Below are 25032 nucleotides of genomic sequence, written 5' to 3'. Positions count from 1 at the left end.
GTAGAGTTCACAGGGGTTGGGGATGATAGGCTGTAACATTACGTGACTTCAGTACCTAGCTGAGGAACTTGGATTTGTCAGTGGGGCACATGGGTAGATTTTGAGTAGGTGATGACAGGTTTGGGGCCTCAACTTGAGAAAATTAATCTTGTAGCTATCTGTGGTATAAATTGGCATGGGGGCTGATAAGGTTTGGCTCTGTGTCCCCACCCAAATCTCATGTCGAATTGTAATGTCCAATGTTGGGGCAGGGACCTGGTGGGAGGTGATTACATCATGGGGGCAGATTTCCTCCTTGCTGCTCTCATGATGGTGGCTGAGTTCTCACAAGATCTGGTTGCTTTTGTTTGAGACGGAGTCTCACTCTGTCGCCCAGGCTGGAGTGCAGTGGCGTGATCTTGACTCACTGCGACCTCCACCTTCCGGGTTCATGCAATTCTCCTGCCTCAGCCTCCAGAGCAGCTGGGATGACAGGGGCGTGCCACCATGCCCAGCTAATTTTTTGTATTTTTAGTAGAGATGGGGTTTCACTGTGCTAGCCAGGATGGTCTTGATCTCCTGACCTCATGATCCACCCACCTCGGCCTCCTGAAGTGCTGGGATTACAGGTGTGAGCTTGCTTCCCCTTCACCTTCCACCATGATTTTAAGTTTCTTTAGGCCTCCCCAACCATGCTTCCTCTACAGCCTGAGGAACTGTGAGCCAATTAAACCTCTTTTCTTTATAAATTACTCAGTCTCGGGTAGTTCTTTATAGCAATGTGAGAATGGCTAAGATAGGAGCAATTAATGGTAAAGAGACGGCCGGGCGCCGTGGCTCATGCCTGTAATCCCAGCACTTTGGGAGGCCGAGATGGGTGGATCACCTGAGGTCAGGAGTTCAAGACCAGCCTGACCAACATGGTGAAACCCTGTCTCTACTAAAAATACAAAAATTAGCTTCGGTGGTAGCAGGTGCCTGTAATCCCAGCTACCTGGGAGGCTGAGGCAGGAGAATCGCTTAAACCTGGGAGGTGGAGGTTGCAGTGAGCCAAGACTGGGCCATTGCAACACAGAGGTTGGGGCAACACAGCAAGACCCTGTCTCAAAAAAATAAAATAAAAATAAAAAATAAGGTAAAGAGACTAGTTGGGAGGCTATTTGTAATTAACCAGGATTTCTCTGCCTTGACACTACACTACTGACGTTTTGCATCGGATAATTATTTGTTGTGGGAAGTTGTCCTTAGTATTGTAGAATGTTTAGCAGTGTCTCTAGTGTCTATTTACTAGATGTTAGACAACCCCTCGCCCCCTATATGACATTGACAAATGTCCCTATGGGAACAATATCACCCCCAGTTGATAACTGTGTGTGTAACAGACCATGTGAGAAATAAAAAAGGGTGGATGTTAGACATGGGTAAGGGCAAGATCTAAAAGTCTCGGCAAGTGTTTGGATAGGCGTGCAACTGAGAAATAGGGAGTGTTGAAAGCTCAAACAGAGAAGGGTCCTAGAGGCCATGTACTGTAGTCTAATATGCTTATCACTGCTTGAAACATTGTAAACCCTCTTGGAAGGCAGTTTAGTAAAACCTATTAATAATCACAAAAAGTATCTTGCTTTTTGACCCAGCACTTTTATTTCTGGGAGTTTATCTTAAATGATTCAAATGAAGACAAGGAATCTTTATGTACAAAGCAATTAGTTGCATGACAGACAGTGACCATGTTCTCAAAAATTACACCCTCATGCCACCACATTGCCTGTTAAATTAGAGGCCCAGATTGAAGAACCCGAGTTTAAGAGCCAGAGAAGTTGTAGCTAAAGAAACAAAATCCCAGAGGGGCAGGAAGGGCAGATATCAAGAATCCAAGTAGAGAAATTCATAACTTCTTTTTCAGAGAGAGGACAATGAATTTGAGAATTTGTATTGGAGAAAGGAGGGAGAGAAGTTAGGTGGAGGAATTCCTAGATAAGGCTTCAATCAGTGAATTCATCTGCAGAGCAGAAGTTTATGCAGAACTCAAGCTGCCTGGGGGCATTCCTTGAAAACAAGAAATCTGCACTTTTTGGTAGGAAGCTGCCGGTGGAACATCCTGTTCAGAAATGAGGACATCCAAGGAACACTGCAATGTGCAGAGACTAGAAGGAAAAAACAGTCAAGTAGCCATTTCTCCTGGGGAGTCTCTAGTAACTTGATTTTGTGCTTCTTGTTGTTTTTTGAGACGGAGTGTCACTCTGTCGCCCAGGCTGCAGTGCAATGGCACGATCTCGGCTCAATGCAACCTCCACCTCCCAAGTTCAAGCAATTCTCCTGTCTCAGCCTCCCGAGTAGCTGGGACTACAGGTGCAAGCCACCACCCCTGGCTAATTTTTGTAATTTTAAAAATTATTATTTATTTTTATTTTTTTGAGGCAGAGTCTCGCTCTGTCGCCCAGGCTGGAGTGCAGTGGCGCGATCTTGGCTCACTGCAAGCTCTGCATCCCGGGTTCATGCCATCCTCCTGCCTCAGCCTCCCGAGTAGCTGGGACTACAGGTGCAAGCCACCACCCCTGGCTAATTTTTGTAATTTTAAAAATTATTATTTATTTTTATTTTTTTGAGGCAGAGTCTCGCTCTGTCGCCCAGGCTGGAGTGCAGTGGCGCGATCTTGGCTCACTGCAAGCTCTGCATCCCGGGTTCATGCCATCCTCCTGCCTCAGCCTCCCGAGTAGCCAGGACTACAGGTGCCCACCACCACGTCCGGCTAATTTTTTGTATTTTTCTTGTTTAGTAGAGAAGGGGTTTCACCGTGTTAGCTAGGATGGTCTCGATCTCCTGACCTCGTGATCCGCCCGCCTCGGCCTCCCAAAGTGCTGAGATTACAGGCGTGAGCCACCGCGCCCAGCCAATTTTTGTAATTTTAGTAGAGACGGGGTTTCACCATATTGGTCAGGCTGGTCTCGAACTCCTGACCTCAGGTGATCCACACGCCTCAGCCTCCGAAAGTGCTAGGATTACAGTCGTGAACCACCGCGCTTGGCCGCAACTTGATTTTTAAATTGCTCTCTGAGTGTAGATTCCTTGTTTGTTTGGCAAGGGTTCTCGCCGCTGCCGCTACAGCTTGAAGCCAAACATTTAATGAAAGCGAGCGGGAGGGGCCGAATAGAGGAATGATGGGCGTGGCCAACCCCGAGGGGGCTGAAGGCCGCGCCCCCTTCCCAGAGTGCACCGCAGCCGCTGCATTCAGGAACCGCTTCAGCTTCGGCCCCCGCCGGGCGGGGAAGACGGTCTGGTGTGGTCTGGTCATGGATGCGCTCCAGGCCAGTGCAGGGCCGTTGAGGCGCGGGCGGCCGAGGCGCCGGCGCAAGCCACAGCCACACAGCGGGTCGGTCCTGGCCCTGCCCTTGAGGCCCAGGAAGATACGAAAGCAGCTGAGAAGTGTTGTATCCCGCATGGCAGCGCTGAGGACGCAGACGCTGCCTAGCGAGGATTCGGAGGACTCGAGGGTGGAGTCGACGGCAGACGACCTGGGGGACGCGCTACCCGGTGGGGCGGCGTTGGCGGCCGTCCCGGACGCAGCCCGGCGAGAGCCATACGGCCACCTGGGGCCCGCAGAGCTGCTGGAGGCCTCGCCCGCCGCACGCTCCTTGCAGAGCCCGCCGGCGCGCGTGGTGGAGGTGCCCGCCGCGCCGGCCCGGGTGGTGGAGACCTCGGCCCTGCTGTGCACCGCGCAGCACTTGGCGGCCGCCCAGTCGTCCGGGGCCCCTGCGACGGCGCCGGGGCCGCAGGTGGATAACACGGGTGGGGAGCCGGCCTGGGACTCCCCGCTGCGGCGCGTCTTGGCCGAGCTGAACCGCATCCCCAGCAGCCGGCGGCGAGCGGCCCGCCTCTTTGAGTGGCTCATTGCGCCCATGCCGCCAGATCACTTCTACCGGCGCCTATGGGAGCGCGAGGCGGTGCTGGTGCGGCGGCAGGACCACACCTACTACCAGGGACTTTTCTCTACCGCCGACCTGGACTCGATGCTGCGCAACGAGGAGGTGCAGTTCGGCCAGCACTTGGACGCCGCTCGCTACATCAACGGGCGACGCGAGACCCTGAACCCACCCGGCCGCGCGCTGCCCGCCGCCGCGTGGTCCCTGTACCAGGCCGGCTGCTCCCTGCGCCTCCTCTGTCCGCAGGCTTTCTCTACCACTGTGTGGCAGTTTTTGGCTGTGCTTCAAGAGCAGTTTGGAAGCATGGCAGGCTCCAACGTTTACCTCACGCCCCCTAACTCGCAGGGCTTTGCCCCCCACTACGACGACATCGAGGCCTTCGTGCTGCAGCTGGAAGGTAGGAAACTCTGGCGTGTATACCGACCCCGAGTCCCAACCGAGGAACTGGCTCTGACATCCAGCCCCAACTTCAGTCAGGACGACCTCGGTGAGCCGGTGCTGCAGACCGTGCTGGAACCTGGAGATTTGCTGTATTTTCCTCGGGGCTTCATTCACCAAGCTGAATGCCAGGATGGAGTCCACTCTCTGCACCTCACCTTGTCCACGTACCAGCGCAATACCTGGGGTGACTTCTTAGAGGCCATACTGCCTCTGGCAGTGCAGGCTGCAATGGAAGAAAATGTGGAGTTTCGGAGGGGTCTGCCCCGAGACTTCATGGATTACATGGGGGCCCAGCATTCAGATTCTAAGGATCCGCGAAGAACCGCTTTCATGGAGAAGGTGCGGGTCTTGGTTGCCCGCCTGGGACACTTTGCTCCTGTTGATGCTGTGGCCGACCAGCGAGCCAAAGACTTCATGCACGATTCTCTGCCCCCTGTTTTGACTGATAGGGAGAGGGCACTAAGTGTTTACGGGCTTCCGATTCGCTGGGAGGCTGGAGAACCTGTAAACGTCGGGGCCCAGTTGACAACAGAAACAGAAGTCCACATGCTTCAGGATGGGATAGCTCGGCTGGTGGGTGAGGGGGGCCATTTGTTTCTCTATTACACAGTGGAAAACTCCCGTGTGTATCATCTGGAAGAACCCAAGTGCTTGGAAATATACCCCCAGCAAGCTGATGCCATGGAACTGTTGCTTCGTTCTTACCCAGAGTTTGTGAGAGTGGGGGACCTGCCCTGTGACAGTGTGGAGGACCAGCTTTCCTTGGCAACCATGTTGTATGATAAGGGGCTGCTGCTCACCAAGATGCCTCTAGCCCTAAATTAGTTTCTTGTTGATTGCTGGAAACAAGGTAGTAGTGATTCTCCCCTGCCACTGCTACCTTTTTTTTTTTTTTTCTTAAACTCATGTTCTTACCTTGATAACCATCAGTGTGCTCACATTTACCTTTATGACTGCTTCAGTGTCACAAACCTCGGAAGGTCTTCTAGGAAGAACCATCTCATCTAGGTACAAAAGGAAAAGGAGAAGTTGGAGGTAGAAAAAAAAACCTTGATCCGTGATCATTTCAGAGCACCAACTTCATCACCTTCAGGCTTCAGTGTACTGGGTAGCACTGACCATGTCATTCTGCTTGAGACAGACATTAGAGTTTTTTTGGAATTTGGATCTTTCATCTGAGTTCTTTTTCATCAGTTTGGGGGGCGGGGCGGGGTCAGTATCCTGTTTGTTATTGTTAAATTTGTATGAACCTTAGAAAAGTTATTAAAGTGCCAAAGAATGTTTCCCTTTTCTAAGGCTAGATTATTATGTGGGATGGTTCGAAGAAATGCAGGAGCGGGAGGAAGATAGGGAAAATCTATAATGGCTGAAGTGAAAAGCAACTTGGGGTGGTTGTAGCATGTAAAATGAGCATGTTAATCAACTTCTTAAGGAAGAGAATCTCAGGCTGGGTGCGGTGCTCACGCCTGTAATCCCAGCACTTTGGGAGGCTCAGGCGGGTGGATCACCTGAGGTCAGCAGTTTGAGACCAGCCTGGCCAACATGGCAAAACCCCGTCTCTAGTAAGAATACAAAAATTAGCCAGGCATAGTGGCGCATGCCTGTAATCCCAGCTACTAGGGGGCTGAGGCAGGAGGATCACTTGAACCTGGGAGGAGGAGGTTGCAGTGAGCTGAGATCATGCCACTGCACTCCAGCCTGGGCAACAGAGCGAGACTCTGTCTCAAAAAAAAAAAAAAAAAAAAAGGATCTTATCTGATTGGGACCAGTTCACTAACTTTGGGGATAATTTATGCTATTTAATTATGCAACCCAATTCTAGTAGAAAAATTATTTTCTACCAGCTAGTTCAGTTTTAAGAGCATGGTATGTTTTTGCTCACTGTTTGCTTACATCCATGGCTGGCACTGCTGTCATAAGGGCAGCATGTCACCTAGTTGTGCCTTCATAGACCTTAGGCAACCAACTTTTAGCAAGCTGGCCATGAAGGAAGGCTGGTGTTCAAGTTACTTTCCACTCTCATTTTTATTCTGGCAGTTGGAAGAAACTTCCCCAAATCTGACAAGTGAATATTCTCATGGTTGGTGGAAAAGCGCCTGATGTACCAGAAAGAGCACTGGACTTGGAACCAGAAGACCTGGGTTTGGGGTGGTAGCTGGTAGGCAGCTGGCTGAGTGACCTGAGGCTGCTGCTACACTCGGGCACACAGATTTTGTAAGTATATTTTGGTACAGCTTGATTTCTGCACCCTCATCATTTAGGTTGTGTCTGGGACTCTTAAGATAAGTCTATCACCATAATGGATAGTTTTCTGTTATTTAAGGTTGAGAACTTTATAAGTTCTTTTTTAAAAAGTTAGAAAAGCATAGACATACACTAAGTAAAAATGATAGTTCTCCCTCCAACCCCACTTTCCAGAGACAAGCACTATTTTTTGTTTGTTTGTTTGAGACAGGGTCCCACTCTGTTGCCCAGGCTGGGGTACAGTGGTGAGATCTTGGGTTACTGCAGCCTCACCCTCCTGGGCTCAAGCAATCCTCCCATCTCAGCCTCCTTAGTAGATAGGACTACCAGTGTGTGCCACCACACCCAGATAATTTATTTTTTTTGTAGAGATGGAGGGGTCTTGCTATGTTGCCCAGACTGGTTTTGAACTCCTGGCCTGGGGTGATCCTCCCACCATGGCCTCCCAAAGCACTGGGATTTCAGGTGTGCGCCACCACGCCCAACCACCAACCACTACCACTATTAAGGTTAAGCTCATAAGGCTTTTTTGGGTGCTTAATCAAACATACATGGTAGTATTGTTTTATAAAGACTTGTGTTTTTCTGATATGTCCTTTTTTGACCTAACTTTTAAGTCAGTTCAAATAGAGATAACTTTTTTTTTAAGGGAGAAAATAAATGAATAAAAACCTGAGAAACAAAAAAATAAAGACTGAGTGGATGGTAGCCAAGAGGGAAGGGAGTACCCTTTCCTGACTCTTGCATCCTCCAAGGCTTGTTACTAAGTCCCAAAACATCCAGATCCTGGAAGAGGCTTATTAAAGGAATCAAGGCATAGAATTCACCCCTAGGAAACCTACCCTGAAAAGTTTCTTGGAGTAAAGTTTGGAGTGTTAGTGGTTCTTGTTCTCTTTTGGGTTTCAAGTAAACACGTTTTGCTTCCTCCTTCACTTTTCCCATGACCATCTCCAGCTTGAGTATTTTGTGTGTCAGCAAGTCCTTTTGGCTTAGTGTTTTAATCTAAATTAGAACAAATAATGTTTGAAAAACAAAACAAAACACCTGTACTAGGCAGCAAATTATCAAAAAACATTAATAAAGTGATTGTGGGAGGCTGAGGAGGGAGGATCACTTGAGCCCAACAGTTCAAGGCTACAGTGAGCTGTGATCATGCCACTGCACTCCAGCCTGGGCAATAAAGTGAGACCCTGTCTCTAGAAAAAAAAGAAGTAACTAATTGCATATGCTTATCAGTAGTAGGTGATATGTAAGTGCCTGAGAACATTGTTCTCTTATGATATTGGTTGGAGATTTTTTATACCTGTTTGTGAAAATTTTACTTCAGCTTTTTGGACATGATGAAAGGAAGCTGCTAAGAAATGCTTGCTTGGTGTGAAGTTGGTTTCTTGAATTACCTTTTTAAAGTCCTTTCTCCTCTATTCCTTCATCCTATCTAACAGCTTTGAAAAATTAGAACAATCCAGGCCAGGCATGATGGCTCATGCCTGTAATCCCAGCACTTTGGGAAGCTGAGGCGGGTGGATCGCTTGAGGCCAGGAGTTCAAGACCAGCCTGGCCAACATAGCAAAACCTTGTCTCCATTAAAAATACAAAAAAATTAGTTGGGTGTGGTGGCACATGCCTATAATCCCAGCTACTTTGGTGGCTGAGGCACGAAAATCACTTGAACCCAGGAGGTGGAGGTTGCAGTGAGCCAAGATCACACCACTGCACTCCAGCCTGGGTGACAGAGCGAGACTGTCCCCCCCTCAAAAAAAAAGCAAAAATTATGTTAATCCTTTCAGCAAGAGATTTTCTTTGGTGAGAGAACCCAGATTAGGAATTCAGAAAAATTAAGAAAATCTAGGGGGCCAACTCTAGTCCCTTATTCCTTCTCTATGCCTATTTGAAGAAAAGGAAAACTAAACAACTTGGGTTTGGGGATGATGGGGAGAAAATAGGAAGGGAGGGAAATAGTATTTCAGAAACAATAACAGATTTTTGAGGGCTACTTGATAGGACTAATAGGATTTTTGTTTTGTTTTTGTCTTTACTAGTAGGACCTTGAAACCCAATCTTGCACAGATGCTTTGCATCTTCAAATGATGTGGCATCTGTGTCTGGAGTTTTAGAAAGTACTTCTATGGTGGGAAAAAGGGTATGTACATATTTGAGGAGGGCAGAGTCTGAGGAACTCTTGAGAGCCCTGAATTTTCTCCTGAAAACAGAGCTTGCACTTATTTACCCTGTTCTTGATCTCCTGAAGCATTTCTTGGTTTCCTTCATTTCCTAAGTTGAGTATCTTCATTGTCTGGTACATTTCCCTGAAAGATAAGAAGGGCTTCTTAGATTATTCTACCCTGCCCTTTAAAAAAGTATGGGGGTAGAAAATATAGGACTTGGAATCAGGTAAGAATCCCAAGTTCCAATCCTAACTGTGCAGTTTTGCTGAGCCTTATATGCAAAAATGGTATAATGCTTAGCTTACAGGAATACTGTGCAGTTTTTCAGACAATATATTTGTGGGCTTTTTTGTTTGCTTTTTGTTTTTGCGAGATGGAGTCTTGCTCTGTTTCCCAGAGCTGGAGTGCAATGGCACGATCTCGTCTTGGCTCCCTGCAACCTCCACCTCCTGGGTTCAAGAGTTTCTCCTGCCTCAGCCTCCTGAGTTGCTGGGACTACAGGCGCATGCCGCCACGCCCAGCTGATTTTTGTATTTTTAGTAGAGATAGGGTTTCACCATGTTGGCCAGGCTGGTCTAGAACTCCTGACCTCAGGTGATCCACCCACCTTGGCCTCCCAAAGTGTTGGGGCTACAGGTGTGAGCCACCACACCCGGCCACGTCCGTCTAATTTTTGTATTTTTAGTAGAGACAGGTTTCACCATGTTGGCCAGGCTGGTCTAGAACTCCAGACCTCAGATGATCCATCTGCCTCAGCCTCCCAAAGCATTGGGATTACAGATGTGAGCCACCGCATCTGGCCAAGACAATATATTTGAAGGTGCCAATAGGTACCATTTACTGAACACCTTTATGACAGGCGCTAAACATGTCATCTCATTAATTATCACCACAACCCTATAATGTAGACTATCACCTGCATTTGATACATGAAAAAAATGGGCTCACAGAGTTTAAATACCTTACACAGGCTCACATAGCTATTGCATGCCAGAGCTGGAATTCAAACCCTGGTCTTTTTGACTCTAAAACTTGTTGTCCTAATAGGCACTTGATAAATGTTAGTTGAATATATGAATAACTTAAAACCCATCCTTTTTTTTTTTTTTTTTTGAGACGGAGTTTTGTTGCCCAGGCTGGAGTACAATGGCACCATCTCGGCTCACCGCAACCTCCACCTCCCAGGTTCAAGTGATTCTCCTGCCTCAGCCTCCCTAGTAGCTGGGATTACAGGCATGTGCCACCATGCCCGGCTAATTTTGTATTTTTAGTAGAGACGGGGTTTCTCCATGTTGGTCAGGCTGGTCTCGAACTCCCGACCTCAGGTGATCCGCCTGCCTCAGCCTCCCAAAGTGCTGGGATTACAGGCGTGAGCCACCGCACCCGGCCAAAACCCATCCTGGTGGGGAGAAAAGATGCATAAACTACATAAGCTTGACTTTCAATCTAATTTAGGCCAGTTTTTCGGTTACCTACTTAGGTGAGTGGTGAATGTGCAGGTGAACCAGTGCTTTTACTGCCATTAGGCAGCCTGGCAAGGCAGGAACGTATTCAATGAGCAAAGATGTGAGAGTTGGCAGCATAAGATCATGGTGGGAGCCAGAGGTTTAGTGCTTACTTTAGAACAGCATCGTGGTTCTCCAGGAGCAGCACATCTAGGAAGGTGTCCCTGACCCGGTCCCCTTGAAGTTTCAGGGCTAGGATGCTACGGCAAGCTTCCAGCCGTACACCTGGTGACTCTTCATAGTGGATAGCCCAGAGCAGAAGATCCGTCAGCTCGGGACTTACTTGCCCAATCTGTCCCAAAGCTGCAGAGATTAGAGGGCAGCATGTCACTGAAGACTGAGCTTACTATATTCTAGCATCCAGAAATAAATTGAGTTTTGCAAACAATACCTTCCCTTTTGGATGGTAATCACCATTAGAATTTTAAGGATAGGTCAGAGTGGGACATTACCTCCAAAGGATTCCTAGAAGAGGGATGTTGCATCCCATCTTTGCCCATTAGGATATTTGCCTATTTTGGGATGAAATATAGAACAAATAGCATGGAAGACCTGCCTAGTCCCAGCAGGGTGATGGGGAAAGGAGGCACAATTATTTATCTATGTCAAAAAGAGAAGCAATGCCAAAGATTCTAAAAAGAAACTAGGCAGATTAAGGGGCAGGGTTTTAGGTCTGTAGCAGTCTTGAAACTGATCTGACTTTTGCCGAGCATAATAGTTGAGATCTCCAAGGAAAGCAAGATGCATCCAGCACTGGATACCTACTTTGAACTTATCCTTAATTCTGTTGGCAGGGACTGTCTTGTCAGCCCTTTCTTTAACTTAGTTTTGACATATACCTAGACTCAGGATCTTTCACTAAAAATTGAAGAAGAAAATTATTTTTCTCTTCTCAGACAAGGAACTTCTGAAAAGCTAAGATCATTACCTCTCCTGCGCTTCACCCCATTAGAGAGTTTCTGGGGATCGTTTCTACTTGCATAGGGAAAAGTATTTAAGGTTGAAGAGTTTGGGGCACTACTTCTATAATACCTCGAATGGCAAAGGCCTTGATTTTCCAGTAAGGATCTCTCTGCATCAGGTTCAGGAGGCATTCAAGCACCTGGGATGGAAAAGGCAGTGTTGAGTGGGGTGGACCAGAGCAAGAATGAACCAGAAACAGCTGGGTGTGGTGGTGCACACCTGTAATCCCAGCATTTTGGGATGCCAAGGTGGGCGGATCACTTGAGGTCAGGAGTTTGAGACCAGCCTGGCCAACATGGTGAAACCCTGTCTCTGCTAAAAATACAAAAATTAACCGGGCATGGTGTCACACGCCTGTAATCCCAGCTACTCGGAGGCTGAGGTAGGAGAATTGCTTGAACCTGGGAGGCGGAGGTTGTAGTGAGCTGAGATCGTGCCGCTATACTCCAGCCTGGGTGACAGAGCGAGACTCCATCTCAAAAAAGGAAACAAAACAAAACAAAGCAAATGAATGAATCAGAAACAGGGAAACCACTTATCTCTAGAAGGAGCTATAATTGAAAAATGACCTATCAATTCTGGTGACAAATGAGCTGGAGCCTAAAGTACCACCTATATGCATAGTGAGTATATTAGCTGAATTATCTGCTATTGATTTTCTCAGTCTACAGATCTGTGGCCATATGGTTTCTCTTGAACACTTCAGACAGATTTTTCCCTAATAATGGAATTATAACTCCATTTATGGGAGTTGATCCTAAAGCCCATCAGCACCCAGGTAATGAGAAGCTAGTTAACTGAGGTGAGAACGGGATTCAGGGGTGTGCTCAAGAATTGAAGTCTGGGCTGGCTGGGAGCTAAACCAAGCTTGTCCAACATGTGGCCTAGGACAACTTTGAATGCGGCCCAACACAAATTTGTAAACTTTCTTAAAACATGAGATTTATGCCAGGCGCGGTGGCTCATGCCTGTAATCCCAGCACTTTGGCAGGCCGAGGCGGGCGGATCACGAGGTCAGGACATTGAGACCATCCTGGCTAACACAGTGAAACCCCATCTCTACTAAAAACACAAAAAAATTAGCTGGGCATGGTGGTAGGTGCCTGTAGTCCCAGCTACACAGGATGCTGAGGCAGGAGAATGACCTGCACCTGGGAGGCGGAGCTTGCAGTGAGCCGAGATGGCGCCACTGCACTCCAGCTTGGGTAACAGAGCGAGACTCCGTCTCAAAAAAAAAAAAAAAAAAAAAAGAGAATTATGCACTTTTTTTTTTTTTTTAGCTCATCAACTATCGTTAGTGTTAGTGTACTTTATATGTGGCCCAAGACAATTCTTCCATTGTGGCCCAGGGAAGCCAAAAGATTGGATGCCCCTGAAACAGTCCTGTTTGAAGTGGCTTATACACCCCCTTCCCAGTTCCGATCTCTCATTCTGTGTCCCCGCAGAATGTTGAGCATACTGTGCACAACCAGGGAAGGTAATGCCCTCTTCAGGTCAATCAGGTAAGATGAGAATATGTTTCCCTGACTCACCATCTTGTCGCGGATCTGCAGGGCACCAGCTGCTAAACAGGCTGCCTGCCGAACTGCTGTGAAGTCATCAGAGAAGCAGTGCAGGAAGCTTGGGAGAAGCTTGGCGGTCATAAGCTTGAGCTCACCTATCAGGGAGAGAGCTTCCACACGCTCCTGGGAATTTCCTTGACCCAGCTTGACCCTGTAAGGCACAAGTTGCTTTTCTTTCACTTCCTTAAACTTTCAGTACCTAACTCCCAACCCCCACTAATGCCCTCATGATAAAATCCGGGTTCTGTAGGCTGTCAATCCCATTCAGCCTTATGCTCATGAGATAAGTTTTACTGGGTACAGAGCTCGATTGTCTTCTTTACTTGAGTCCCTAATACATAGCTGTTCAGTAATTAGGTAATGCAGGGCTTTCAGTTACATTGAATGACTGAATAAAGGAAAATGTCAACTTGCACCTCTTTTCACAGTCAAGTTCTCTTCTCCACCGCCCTCACGTGTGCCATGATTATGTCTGCATTTGGCTTCTAGCTTGGAATGCCTATGCAGTCTTTTTGTTTGTTTAAATTATTTTTATTTATTTTATTATTTTTTTGAGACGGAGTCTTGCTCTGTTGCCCAGGCTAGAGTGCAGTGGTGCAATCTTGGCTCACTGCAAGCGCTGCCTCCTGGGTTCACGCCATTCTCCTGCCTCAGCCTCCTGAGTAGTTGGGACTATAGGCGCCCGCCAAATTTTGTTTTTCTTGTATTTTTAGTAGAGATGGGGTTTCACCATGTTAGCCAGGATGGTCTTGATCTCCTGACTTCGTGGTCCACCCGCCTCTGCCTCTCAAAGTGCTGGGATTACAGGCATGAGCCACCGCGCCCAGCCTTAAATTATTTTTAGAGATGGGGTCTTGCTATGTTGCCCAGGCTGGTCTTGAACTCCTGACCTCAAGTGATTCTCCTGCCTCAGCCTGAGTAGCTTGGATTATAGGCCCTTACCCACTCTGCCTGGCTCCTATGCAGTCTCTCTCTCTCTCTTTTTGTTTTTTTTTTTGAGATAGGGTCTTTCTCTGTTGCCCAGGCTGGAATGCAGTGGCATGATGATGGCTCATGACAGCTTTGGACTTCCTGCACCCAGGCAGTCCTCTTGCCTCAGCCTCCCAAGTAGCTGGGACTACAGGCATACACCACCACACTGGCTAATTTTTTATTTATTTTATTTTATTATTATTATTTTTGAGACAGAGTCTCACTCTGTCGCCCAGGCTGGAGTGCAGTGGCATAATCTCTGCTCACTGCAAGCTCCACCTGCCAGGTTCATGCCATTCTCCTGCCTCAGCCTCCCAAATAGCTGGGACTACAGGTGCCCACCACCACGCCCTTTTGTGTTTTTAGTAGAGACAGGGTTTCACCGTGTTAGTCAGGATGGTCTCGATCTCCTGACTTTGTGATCCACTCGCCTTGGCCTCCCAAGGTGCAGGGATTACAGGAGTGAGCCACTGTGCCTGGCCAATTTTTTTTTTTTTTTTTAATTTTTAGTAGAGGGAAGGTCTTGCTATGTTGCCCAGGCTGGTCTCGAACTCCTGGGCTCAATTGATCCTCCTGCTTGGGAGTCTCAAAGTATTGGGATTACAGGCGTGTGCCACTGGGCTGGGCCTCCTGTGCAGTCTTAGCCACCCTCTGTGAAACTTGGCCTTACTTCTCTAGCCACGCTGAGTATTCCATTTTTCTGCTCCAGCAGTTATGGTATACGCCATTTGTTCTAGTTTTTAATGATTTGGTATTTTTAATTAGGTGTTTGTATATTTTGCATGTGGTCATCAGAATTGCGTCATACTTTTGAACACCCTCCAACAACCAAACCATTGCCTCACACCTACTGGGCACTCAATGCTTCTTTACCTGGCCACGTTGTTAGTTTGTAGGGACCGTTAATTTTTTACAGTGGGACCTGGTCCAGGGTCCATACAGAGGAGCTCAACAAATGCTGGATGGCTGGATCCCAGACCTCCTAAGCACTTTTTTTTTTGAGATGGAGTCTCGCTCTGTCGCCAGGCTGGAGTGCAGTGGTGCGATCTCTGCTCACTGCAACCTCCGCCTCCCGGGTTCAAGCGATTCTCCTGCCTCAGCCTCCCGAGTAGCTGGGATGACAGGCATGTGCTACCACGCCTGGCTAATTTTTTGTATTTTTAGTAAAGACAGGATTTTACTGTGTTAGCCAGGATGGTCTCGATCTCCTGACTTCGTGATCCGCCCGCCTCATCTTCCCAAAGTGTTGGGAGCCACCGTGCCCGGCCTGCCTCCTAAACACTTCTAAGAATTTAGAAGAATGTCTCCTCATGTTGACTGGGTCTTACCTGATTATGTCGTGCACCTCTTTCCCGAGGCTCATTTGCCCCAGCGCCTGCGCAGCTGCTCGCCTCACTTCCTTATTCCAGTCATTCCACATCAGCTGGATCAACTTATGTTTCATATCCTATAAATAGGTATGATCATTAGGTATCATCACTTACTGAATGTTAATTTTGTGCTTGGCGTTGTGCTGTTTTTTCTTCTTTTTTTACTCATCACTGTACTAATGAGGATTGTCCTGAATGTTTTTTCCCATCCCTTACTCTCCCAAAGAATCCAGTGGGGCAGATATTACTACCATTTACAGATGATAGAATGGAGGCTTTGATCAACTTGTCCAAGGTTAACCTGGTGAGTGCTGGAACCAGGACTCAAACCCAGCTCTCCCAAGCTCATCCTTTAAACTATGTAGTATCAGTGCCAACATAACCTGTACCTGGGAGACTTAAAATTTGAAAGTGATACTTGATGAGGTGACCAGCTCATTGCAGTTTGCCTGGGACTCTCCTGGTTTTGGTACTAAAAGTCCCATGGCCTGGACAAACCAGAACAGTTGGTCACTCTATAAGTGCACTTCTCTCAGAGAGGAATGGGCAAAGATGATTGTGTAAACGTGCCAACACTGTTCTTCCTGCTAGAAGTATCTCCCTTCTCTACTCCTACCTGGTACTTGATGTCTTTGTAGTCTTCCTTTAGGATTTAGCTCAAAAGCATCTCCTTCCTATCACACTGACCTTTTATTAAAAATTTAAAAAAATAAAATAAAAACATCTCCTTAGTGAAGTCTTCTTTGCCCCTTGTAAGCACAGGAAATCCCCACAACACCTTATAGCTGCTTCTGTTCTAGCTATTTATAACATTTACTAAGGGAAGACTTATCCCTGCACCTCCAGCGGTAGCATAGTGCCTAGTGCATCGGATGTGGTCAGAAACTGCATGCTTACTGAATGAGTGAAAAGACTCATAGACATACTGGCCTTTCTTAGCTCCAGCAGTCTGCCATGAAGTCCTCGTCATCTTTACCTCAGCCCCTGCTAGCTCTGCATGTCTTTTTACTTTCAGTTGACAATTCTAAGTGACAAGTGCCAAGGAGGTGAAGGTACAAATGAATTGGAAGTTGTTAAAATGATATTGTTAAGATGCAGATTCTGATTGAGCTGCCCTAAGATGAGATTTTTGCATTTCTTTTTTTTTTTTTTGAGACGGAGTTTCACTCTTGTTGCCCAGGCTGGAGTACAATGGCACGATCTCGGCTCACTGCAACCTCCACCTCCCGGGTTCAAGTGATTCTCCTGCCTGAGCCTCCTGAGTAGCTGGGATTACAGGCATGTGCCACCACGCCTGGCTAATTTTTTTTTTTTTTGAGACGGAGCCTCGCTCTGTTGCCCAGGCTGGGGCACGGTGGTGCGATCTTGGCTCACTGCAACCTCCACCTCCCGGGATCACACTATTCTCCTGCCTCAGCCTCCCGAGTAGCTGGAACTACAGGCACCCGCCACCATACCCGGCTAATTTTTTGTATTTTTAGTAGAGACAGGGTTTCACCGTGTTAGCCAGGATGGTCTCGATCTCCTGACCTCGTGATCCGGCCTCCTAAAGTACTGGGATTACAGGTGTGAGCCACTGTGCCCGGCCGATTTTTGCATTTCTAATAAGCTCCTAGGTGACGCCTGTGCTGCTGGTCCAGGACTTTAGCAGCAGGGTGCTATAGCACTTGAGACAGAACTAACCCAAGTCCAAAACCTTTTCGGGTGATTACTGTACTGAGTGGCCAGATTTTGTGCTTCCCATATCAAAATGTCAGGGTTATAGAGTGGAGGATGTTCACTTATCATGGGAATGGCAATGTTCTGGGCTATTCTGGAGATACCCAAAGTTATAAGGAGAAGATGAAGTAGCACATAGGAAGAAGGGAAAGCACCCATTTGGACAGCTGAAGATGATTGGGAAATAATGGCAAAAACGAAATGTTGCCGGGAATTCCCTCTTTAGTTCTAGCTGAGCCCCACCATCTTCACCGTTTTTTGTTTTTTGTTTTTTGTTTTTTTAGATGGAGTCTCGCTCTGTCACCCAGGCTGGAGTGCAGTGGCACGATCTTGGCTCACTGAAACCTCTGCCTCCCAAGTTCAAGCGATTCTCCTGCCTCAGCCTCCCAAGTAGCTGGGATGACAGGTGTGTGCCACCATGCCCAGCTAATTAGAGACGGGATTTCGCCATGATGACCAGGCTGGTTTCAAACTCCTGGTCTCAAGTGATCCACCCGCCTCAGCCTCCCAAGGTGCTGAGATTACAGGCATGAGCCACCGTACCGGACCCCTTCACAGAACTTTAACCAATAAATTTAACCCACACTAATCTCTCTCTCTCTGAAAAGTTTTAAAAGAGTACCTTAAACTTATTGCTTGTTCTTGAATCATTTGTATATATTAGTCTTGTTGTTTCTACCATAGTGTTAATTTTGTGAAAGCTGGGATGATGGTTTTTTTGTTTTGTTTTGTTTTTGTTTTTTTTGAGACAGTCTCGCACTGTCGCCCAGGCTGGAGTGCAGTGGCGCGATCTCAGCTCACTGCAACCTCTCCCTCCCAGGTTCAAGCAATTCTTGTGCCTCAGCCTCCCAAGTAGCTAGGATTACAGGTGCCAGCCACCACACCTGGCTAATTTTTGTATTTTAGTACAGACGGGGTTTCACTATGTTGGCCAGGCTGGTCTCAAACTCCTGAGCTCTGATCCACCTGCCTCGGCCTCCCAAAGTGCTGGCATTACAGGTGTGAGCCACCGTGCCCGGCCGGAACTATGTTTTATATGTGTGTGCCGAACACTCAGAGAAGCAGCACAGACACTCATTTAGATGGGTTTTTGGGTAGTTTAAGTCAGTGCTTCTCGAATGATCTTTGATGAAGAACCAATTTTGGGGGGGAAAATACGCCATTGACTGATAAAGTCTGTTGATATTGAGGCAATATCAAATTACTATAAACGTTTCTTTTTTTTTTTTTTTTTTTTGAGATGGAGTCTCCTCTGTCACCCACACTAGAGTGCAGTGGTGAGATCTTGGTTCACCGCAACCTCTGCCTCTGGGTTCAAGCGATTCTCCTGCCTCAGCCTCCCGAGTAGCTGGGATTATAGGTGCGTGCCACCACACCCTGCTAATTTTTGTATTTTTAGTAGAGATGGAGTTTCACCATGTTGGTCAGGCTGGTCTCCAACTCCTGACCTTGTGATCCGCCTACCTTGGCCTCCGCAAGTGCTGGGATTACAGATATGAGCCACCGCACCCGGCCTACTATAAACGTTTCTAAACTCCTGTCAGTTTTTGTGCTATTTCATTGTGGATCAGTTACCACCAGTTTATGGACCACCAGTGCACTGAGAAGCATTGGCTTCCAGACAGACATATTAGCATTTGAAGATAATTCTGGGCTAGAAATAAGAAGTAGTGATGTGGGAACACAGATCTGTTTGGTAAGAATGGAATAATACATAGCAAAAAGTAGAAGGCCTCTGTAGCTCAGCCTCTCTTAGGCTTTCTGTCCTGGAGGCAAAGAAAGAGGTTTACCAAGCAGACATTTCCACTGATCCGGGAGAAAGCCTGGCAGGCCACAATCCGGTTCTTCCATTGACAGCTGTTCAGCTCCACAGCAAGCATGGTATATATCAGGGTCTGAGGAAATGGAAGACTTACAATCACTTTTAGAGATACTAGAATCTTGAAGTTACATTCTGACATGGCATCCTGCATTATTAATGTCACCAGTGGGCTTACAAGAGATGGGGCATGTTTCCATCACAGCCAACTGACTCGGATCATAAATTGGGGAACAAAATACAAATTTAATAACTTAAACAGAAAACTGGGACCTTCCTTTCCTGACTTTAACTGTTTTTGTTTGTTTGTTTGTTTGTTTCTGAGAAGTCTTGCTCTTGTCCCCCAGGCTGTAGTGCAGTGGCGCGATCTCGGCTCACTGCAACTTCCACCTCTCGGGTTCAAGTGATTCTGCTGCCTCAGCCTCCCAAGTAGCTGGGATTACAGGCGCCTGCCACCACGCCCGGTTAATTTTTGTATTTTTAGTAGAGGCGGGGTTTTACCATTTTGGTGCCAGGCTGGTCTTGAACTCCTGACCTCAGGTGATCTGCCCGCCTCGGCCTCCCAAAGTGCTGGGATTATAGGCGTGAGCCACCGCGCCCGGCGTCCTGTCTTTAACTGTTTTTACCCCTAAAATGATTTTTATATGCCTCAAGCTTATGACTTTCACATTTCTATTGAAAGTAACTAAGCACAAATGTAGGTTTCTGCAGTTTTCAATGGGAAACTTCTAGCAGAAGTAAATTCTACATGTCACAACTCTTCTTGCATATGCAAATAGAGACCATTTGCAACCTAATTCTCACTTTTCTCTCAGCTAACTGTTGTGACTTCCCCTTGTATACACCTCTACACCCAGGTTTACTCATGCTTATTCTACCTTATGCTTGAGATCGTCAACCCAACCGGCTGCATTTTATCTAATTAATTAATTATGTAATTAATTTTTTGAGACAGGGTCTTGCTCTGTCACTCAGGCTGGAGTACAGTGGTGTGATCTCAGCTTGCTGCAGCCCCAACCTGCCAGGCTCAAGTGATTCTCCCACCTCAGCCTCCTGAGTAGCTAGGATTACAGGCACATACCACCATGCCTCACTAATTTTATTTCTTTTTTTGTAGAGACAGGGTCTCACTATATTGCCCAGGCTGGTCTTGAAAACCTGGACTCAAGGGATACTCCCACCTCAGCCTCCCAAAGTGCTGGGATTACAGGCGTGAGCGACCATGCCCAGCTCAGCTGCATTTTATTTTATTTTATTTGTTTGAGACAGAGTCTTGCTCTATCACCTAGGCTGGAGTGTAGTGGCGTGATCTCAGCTCACTGCAACCTCCACCTCCCAGGCTGAAGCGATTTTCATGCCTCAGCTTCCCAAGTAGCTGGGACTACAGGTGTGCACCACTGCACCTGTCTAATTTTTGTATTTTTAGTAGAGATGAGGTTTCACCCATGTTGGCCAGTCTGGTCTCGAACTCTTGACCTCAAGTGATCCATCTGCCTCAGCCTCCTGAAGTGTTGGGATTAGAGGCATGAGCCACTGCCCCGGCCCCAGCTGCATTTTAGATTGCTTACATTCACTGACCTCAAAGACCTAATTGCTCCCAAAAACTATCTTTCTCTGACCCGGTAATGGACACATACTGTCTTCTCACTCAGATGGCTCAGGAGGATATAAGACTGTTCCTCAGTGTCCTCATTCTTCTTTGTAAACAGCTGGTGGAGGATCCTCTTAATCACAGGGTAAGTGGCAGTACCTTCCAGAGCCAAGCACTGAGCTGCAGCCCAGCTATCCACACTGTTACCTGCCACAGTTGGGTGAAAAAGAGTTCAGAATGGTGATGTGTTTTCCCTCTAGAGAACAGCCTTTGGATTGATACCCAAGGCTGCTACCCACCTGATATCTCACTTCCTTGTGCCCCACTCAGTCTAGAAATACAATTTCTTATTTAAACCATATTTAGAAGAATCATATTGGCTGGGTGCTGTGGCTAACACCTGTAATCCCCACATTTTGGGAGGCCAAGGTGGGCGGATCACCTAAGGTCAGGAGTTCGAGACCAGCCTGGCCAACATGGTAAAACCCCATCTCTACTAAAAATACAAAAATCAGCCGGGCGTGGTGGCACACGCCTGTAATCCCAGTTACTTGGGAGGCTGAGGCAGGAGAATTGCCTGAACCCAGGAGGCAGAGGTTGCAGTGAGCTGAGATCCCACCATCGCACTCCAGCCTGGGCAACGAGAGTGAAACTATGTCTCAAAAAAAAAAAAAAATTTAGTCCAGCTACCACTTGGTGGCAGTGTACCTGTTTTGTTAAGTACCTAGAAAGAGCAAATTTTCTTTTTTTCCTTTTTTTTAGAGACAGGGTCTTGCTCTGTCACCCAGGTTGGAGTACAGTGGCACCGTTGTGGCTTACTGCAGCTTCAACCCCCTGGGCTCAAGCTGACTCTGATAAGCATGTATATATAGGTCTGCCTCAGCCTCCTAGGTAGCTGGGTCTACTGGAGCACACCACCACACTTGGCTAATTTTAAAATTTTTTATAGAGATGGCGTCTTGTTATGTTGCCCAGGCTGGTTTAGAACTCCTATGCTTAGACGATCCTGTCGCCTTGGCCTCCCAAAGTGCTGGGATTACAGGTGTGAGCAACAGCATCTGGCCCTAATTTTCAAATGGTCTAACATAAATCTAAACCCAATACAGCAGACATTGCAGAGCATGACAGTGGAGTGGAAAGGACTGGGAAAGCTGATAGTGAGATGTCTATCCCATATTTCCAGGTCAGAAGTAACAGGGAGTTACTCACCCTTCAGAAGGGCAGTCTGCATGATGTTCCGGGCAAGGGGATTATGTGACTGTATGGCATATTGGCATATTGCTGCTGCCATCCGCACATGGGCATTCTTGTCACAAAGAGCAGCCTCTAGGGCAGGCAGTAGAACCTCCGGCAAGTCCTGGATAGTCTTGTCTGTGATCAAAAGAGCCAGGTAAGAGAGTACTAGCCCCTTTGCTTTTCTCACACACAGCTTGCTTTCTATAGCCATGTGGTGGCCAACCTCAGTCCCAGTTGCAGTTGCTTCGTGCTATGTAATATAACTACAGTTTAGCTGAGCCCTTCAGATGGGCAGGATTTTATGCTCAAGGTGTTAAATCTCATCTGTGTGCTGGTATGCCAATTCCCAATCCTTTATCATCTAGCCTCTAAACAGCTATATTTAAGCCGAAGAAGAATGTTTCCAGCTAGGCTACAGTGAACTACACCATTAGTTTTACAGATTAAAAGCAACCAATTTGCCCCATGAACCTTTAGATAGATAGATAGATAGATAGATAGATAGATAGATAGATAATTTATTTTATGTATTTTTTAAGACCGAGTCTTGCTCTGTCGCCTGGGCTGGAGTGCAGTGGTGTGATCTCCGCTCACTGCAAGCTCCGCCTCCTGGGTTCACGCCATTCTCCTGCCTCAGCCTCCCGAGTAGCTGGGACTACAGGCGCCCAGCTAATTTTTTATTTTTTTATTTTTTTGAGACAGAGTCTCGCTCTGTCCCCCAGGCTGGAGTGCAGTGGCGCGATCTCAGCTCACTGCAAGCTCCGCCTCCCGGGTTCACACCATTCTCCTGCCTCAGCCTCCCGAGTAGCTGGGACTACAGGCGCCCGCCAACACGCCCAGCTAATTTTTTGTATGTTTAGTAGAGACGGGGTTTCACCGTGTTAGCCAGGATGGTCTCGATCTCCTGACCTTGTGATCCACCTGCCTCGGCCTCCCAAAGTGCTGGGATTACAGGCATGCGCCACTGCGCCCAGCCAAGCCTTTATATTTGTAAGAAGAATTATATTTAGGTAGTGCTTTATAATATAGTGTTTTCACATTGATTATCTCATTATCTTTCAACCTTGGTTGAATTAGGCAAGGTAGGTATCATTGTAGAGCTCATTAGGGAGTCTTTTTTGGTTCAACTAAACATTAAGATTCATAAGACTGTCTTGGGCCATGCATGGCACCAGAAGAATATGGGACAGGAGCATAGTTTGTCAACAGGGCAGCAGCATCAGGCATCCCTATTGGCTGGAGTTTTTTTGTTTTTGTTTTTGTTTGAGATAGAGTTTTTGCTCTGTTGCCCAGGCTGGAGTGCAATGGCACAATCTTGGCTCACTGCAACCTCTGCTTCCTGGGTTCAGGCGATTCTTCTGCCTCAGCCTTCCGAGTATCTGGGACTACAGGCACCTGTCACCACGCCTGGCTAATTTTTGTATTTTTGGTAGAGATGAAGTTTCACCATGTTGGCCAGGCTGGTCTTGAACCCTTGACCTCAGATGATCCACCCGCCTTGGCCTTCCAAAGTGCTGGAATTACAAGCGTGAGCCACCATGCCTGGCCTTGGCTGGAGTTCTTGAGGCTGTCTTGAGCATTCCACAGAGTCTTGGGGACAGCACAGGAACATATTGTTTATTCACTGGGTGAATTTATGCTTTACAGGAACTAATATCTCTTATAAAAACTCCATAGACACAATTCTAGGGTCCACAAAGGGCCTGCCTGTTATAAGTTACAGTATCCAGGGAGGCCCAAACTATGGTGTCCCTATCAAGTATTTATATTTCACTTATAGCTGTTCTCAGTCCCAATGTAATTTATCAAACAGGGTTTATATCATAACCAATGTTGCCTATAAAGATAGTTCTTATCAGGTTTTTAGGGGAACAGGTGGGCATTTAACTGAAGTTCAAATTCTCAAGTAGGAAGGGGAAAGGTTTGTTATCCCTTTGTCTACCACTAGTCTCGTTTTATAGATAGGGAATTTGAAGCTCAGAGAGGTTAGCTGACTGCCCAAGGAGTGGCACAGCTGAGCCTGTGAATCATATTTTAAGATTTTGTCAGGTGCGGTGGCTCATGCCTGTAATCCCAGCACTTTGGGAGGCTGAGGTGGGTGGATCACTTGAGGTCAGGAGTTCAAGACCAGCCTGGCCAATATGGTGAAACCCCATCTCTACTAAAAATACAAAAAAATGAGCTGGGCATGGTGGCACACGCCTGTATGTAGTCCCAGCTACTCGGGAGACTAAGGCAGGAGAATTGCTTGAACCTGGGAGGTGGAGGTTGCAGTGAGCAGAGATTGCACCACTGCACTCCAGCCTGGGTGACAGAGCAAGACTCTGTCTCAAAAATAAATAAATAAATAAATAAATAAATAAATAAATAAATAAATAAAATAAATAAAATAAAAAAGAATGGGATCTTGGCTGGGCACAGTGGCTCACGCCTGTAATCCCAGCAGTTTGGGAGGTTAAAGTGGGAGGATTACTTGAGGCCAGGAGTTCACGACTAGCCTGGTCAACGTAGCAAGACACAGTCTCTACCAAAAAACAAAAACAAAAACAAAAAAGAATGGGCTCTTCAAGGTGGGAAATGTTAACTTCTCTGCAGGCCACTGAGCAAACAAAAGGTGATGAAATGTAGTTCAAAAATTACTGGAAGTCTGGAATTCTAATCTCATCACTATTGCTGATAAGCATGTATATATAGGCCAGTCTTTAAGTCTTGGTTTCCACATTTGTAAAATGATCTCAGATAAGCCCTGGGTCTCTACCAGTTCAGATGTTCCATGGCTTTATGAGTTGCTTATGTTCTCAAGCAGTTCAGCTTTGGCTCTCACCTGAGTCTCTCTGGCTGGTGGCAAGCCGGGGCCGTTCCAAAGCAGCTGTGGCACATGTGGTGATAGCTTTGATCCGAACATCATCATGCAGGTCTCCCAAGCTCCGAAGCAGGTTCTCTACTGTCTCATGGTGCCACTCTATGACTGAGCCGCAGTGACGGAAATGAAAAGAGAACCACCTGGTTAGGGTTAGATATTGTGCTGCAGGCAGGTGACAAGAAGTCTGCCCTTTACCCAGAATAATTCAAGCAAAACATTAGCTCAGAAGAATAAAGGGCCCAGAGATGGGGTCTTTAGGGAGTTATTTCTCTGATGATCCATGTAGCCTCTCAAGTAAGTTCCCAGACAAAACTTCTCCCAACCCCATCGTATCTATCTCTCTTTCCTTAAATCACTTTTTGTTGTAACCATCTGGGAAATAAAAGTGATAATAAAACAAAGTAGTTAAGAGTACTTTGTTTTCAGACATACCTGGTTTGGGATCACAGTTATTAGCTGTGTGACTGTGGATAAGTTACTTAACCCTGAGCCTGAGATTTCTTATTTGTAATATGTAATATAGGCGTAATACTAGAACCCACATACTGAGTTATTCTTAGTGTTAAATGAGTTAACTAGACAAAAGTGTTTAGCAAAATGCCTGGCGAGATAATGAAGGTTCAATAAATGTTAATTATTGTGGTTTTCATTAGGTTCTTTGTCTTTGAGGGTACTTCCATTTG

The 25032-nt window shown here is 46.9% G+C and overlaps 2 protein-coding genes across 11 annotated transcripts in view; one reads left to right on the top strand and one right to left on the bottom strand.

The window, feature by feature from the left end:
* Nucleotides 1-25032, bottom strand: part of HEATR4 (HEAT repeat containing 4) — a 357461-nt gene that overhangs the window by 9395 nt on the left and 323034 nt on the right. For 6 of the 9 annotated variants that reach the window (XM_063644180.1, XM_055288864.2, XM_055288865.2 and 3 more), the window contains 11 exons: nt 24311-24454; nt 21460-21621; nt 20297-20457; nt 18631-18735; nt 15080-15198; nt 12750-12930; nt 11287-11356; nt 10368-10557; nt 8812-8890; nt 7427-7586; nt 5286-5344 (listed from right to left, as the gene is read on the bottom strand). In XM_063644180.1, the coding sequence (XP_063500250.1) occupies nt 5286-5344; nt 7427-7586; nt 8812-8890; nt 10368-10557; nt 11287-11356; nt 12750-12930; nt 15080-15198; nt 18631-18735; nt 20297-20457; nt 21460-21621; nt 24311-24454 (1430 nt within the window). Of the gene's footprint in view, nt 1-5184; nt 5345-7426; nt 7587-8811; nt 8891-10367; nt 10558-11286; nt 11357-12749; nt 12931-15079; nt 15199-18630; nt 18736-20296; nt 20458-21459; nt 21622-24310; nt 24455-25032 lie in introns of those variants that run through there. The other 3 variants (XM_063644182.1, XM_063644183.1, XM_063644184.1) reach the window with 3 other exon arrangements.
* Nucleotides 1604-25032, top strand: part of RIOX1 (ribosomal oxygenase 1) — a 52647-nt gene continuing 29218 nt past the window's right edge. For both annotated transcript variants that reach the window (XM_063644196.1, XM_063644197.1), the window contains exons 1-2: nt 1604-5190; nt 6378-6554. In XM_063644196.1, the coding sequence (XP_063500266.1) occupies nt 3135-5165 (2031 nt within the window). In that variant the 5' untranslated portion in view covers nt 1604-3134 and the 3' untranslated portion in view covers nt 5166-5190; nt 6378-6554. The remainder of the gene's footprint in view (nt 5191-6377; nt 6555-25032) is intronic.

This window comes from Symphalangus syndactylus, chromosome 8, assembly GCF_028878055.3.
Source record: "Symphalangus syndactylus isolate Jambi chromosome 8, NHGRI_mSymSyn1-v2.1_pri, whole genome shotgun sequence".
Classification (NCBI taxonomy): Eukaryota; Metazoa; Chordata; class Mammalia; order Primates; family Hylobatidae; genus Symphalangus; species Symphalangus syndactylus.
Note: the sequence above shows the minus strand (reverse complement) of the source record. Positions and strands in the feature narration are given on the sequence as shown.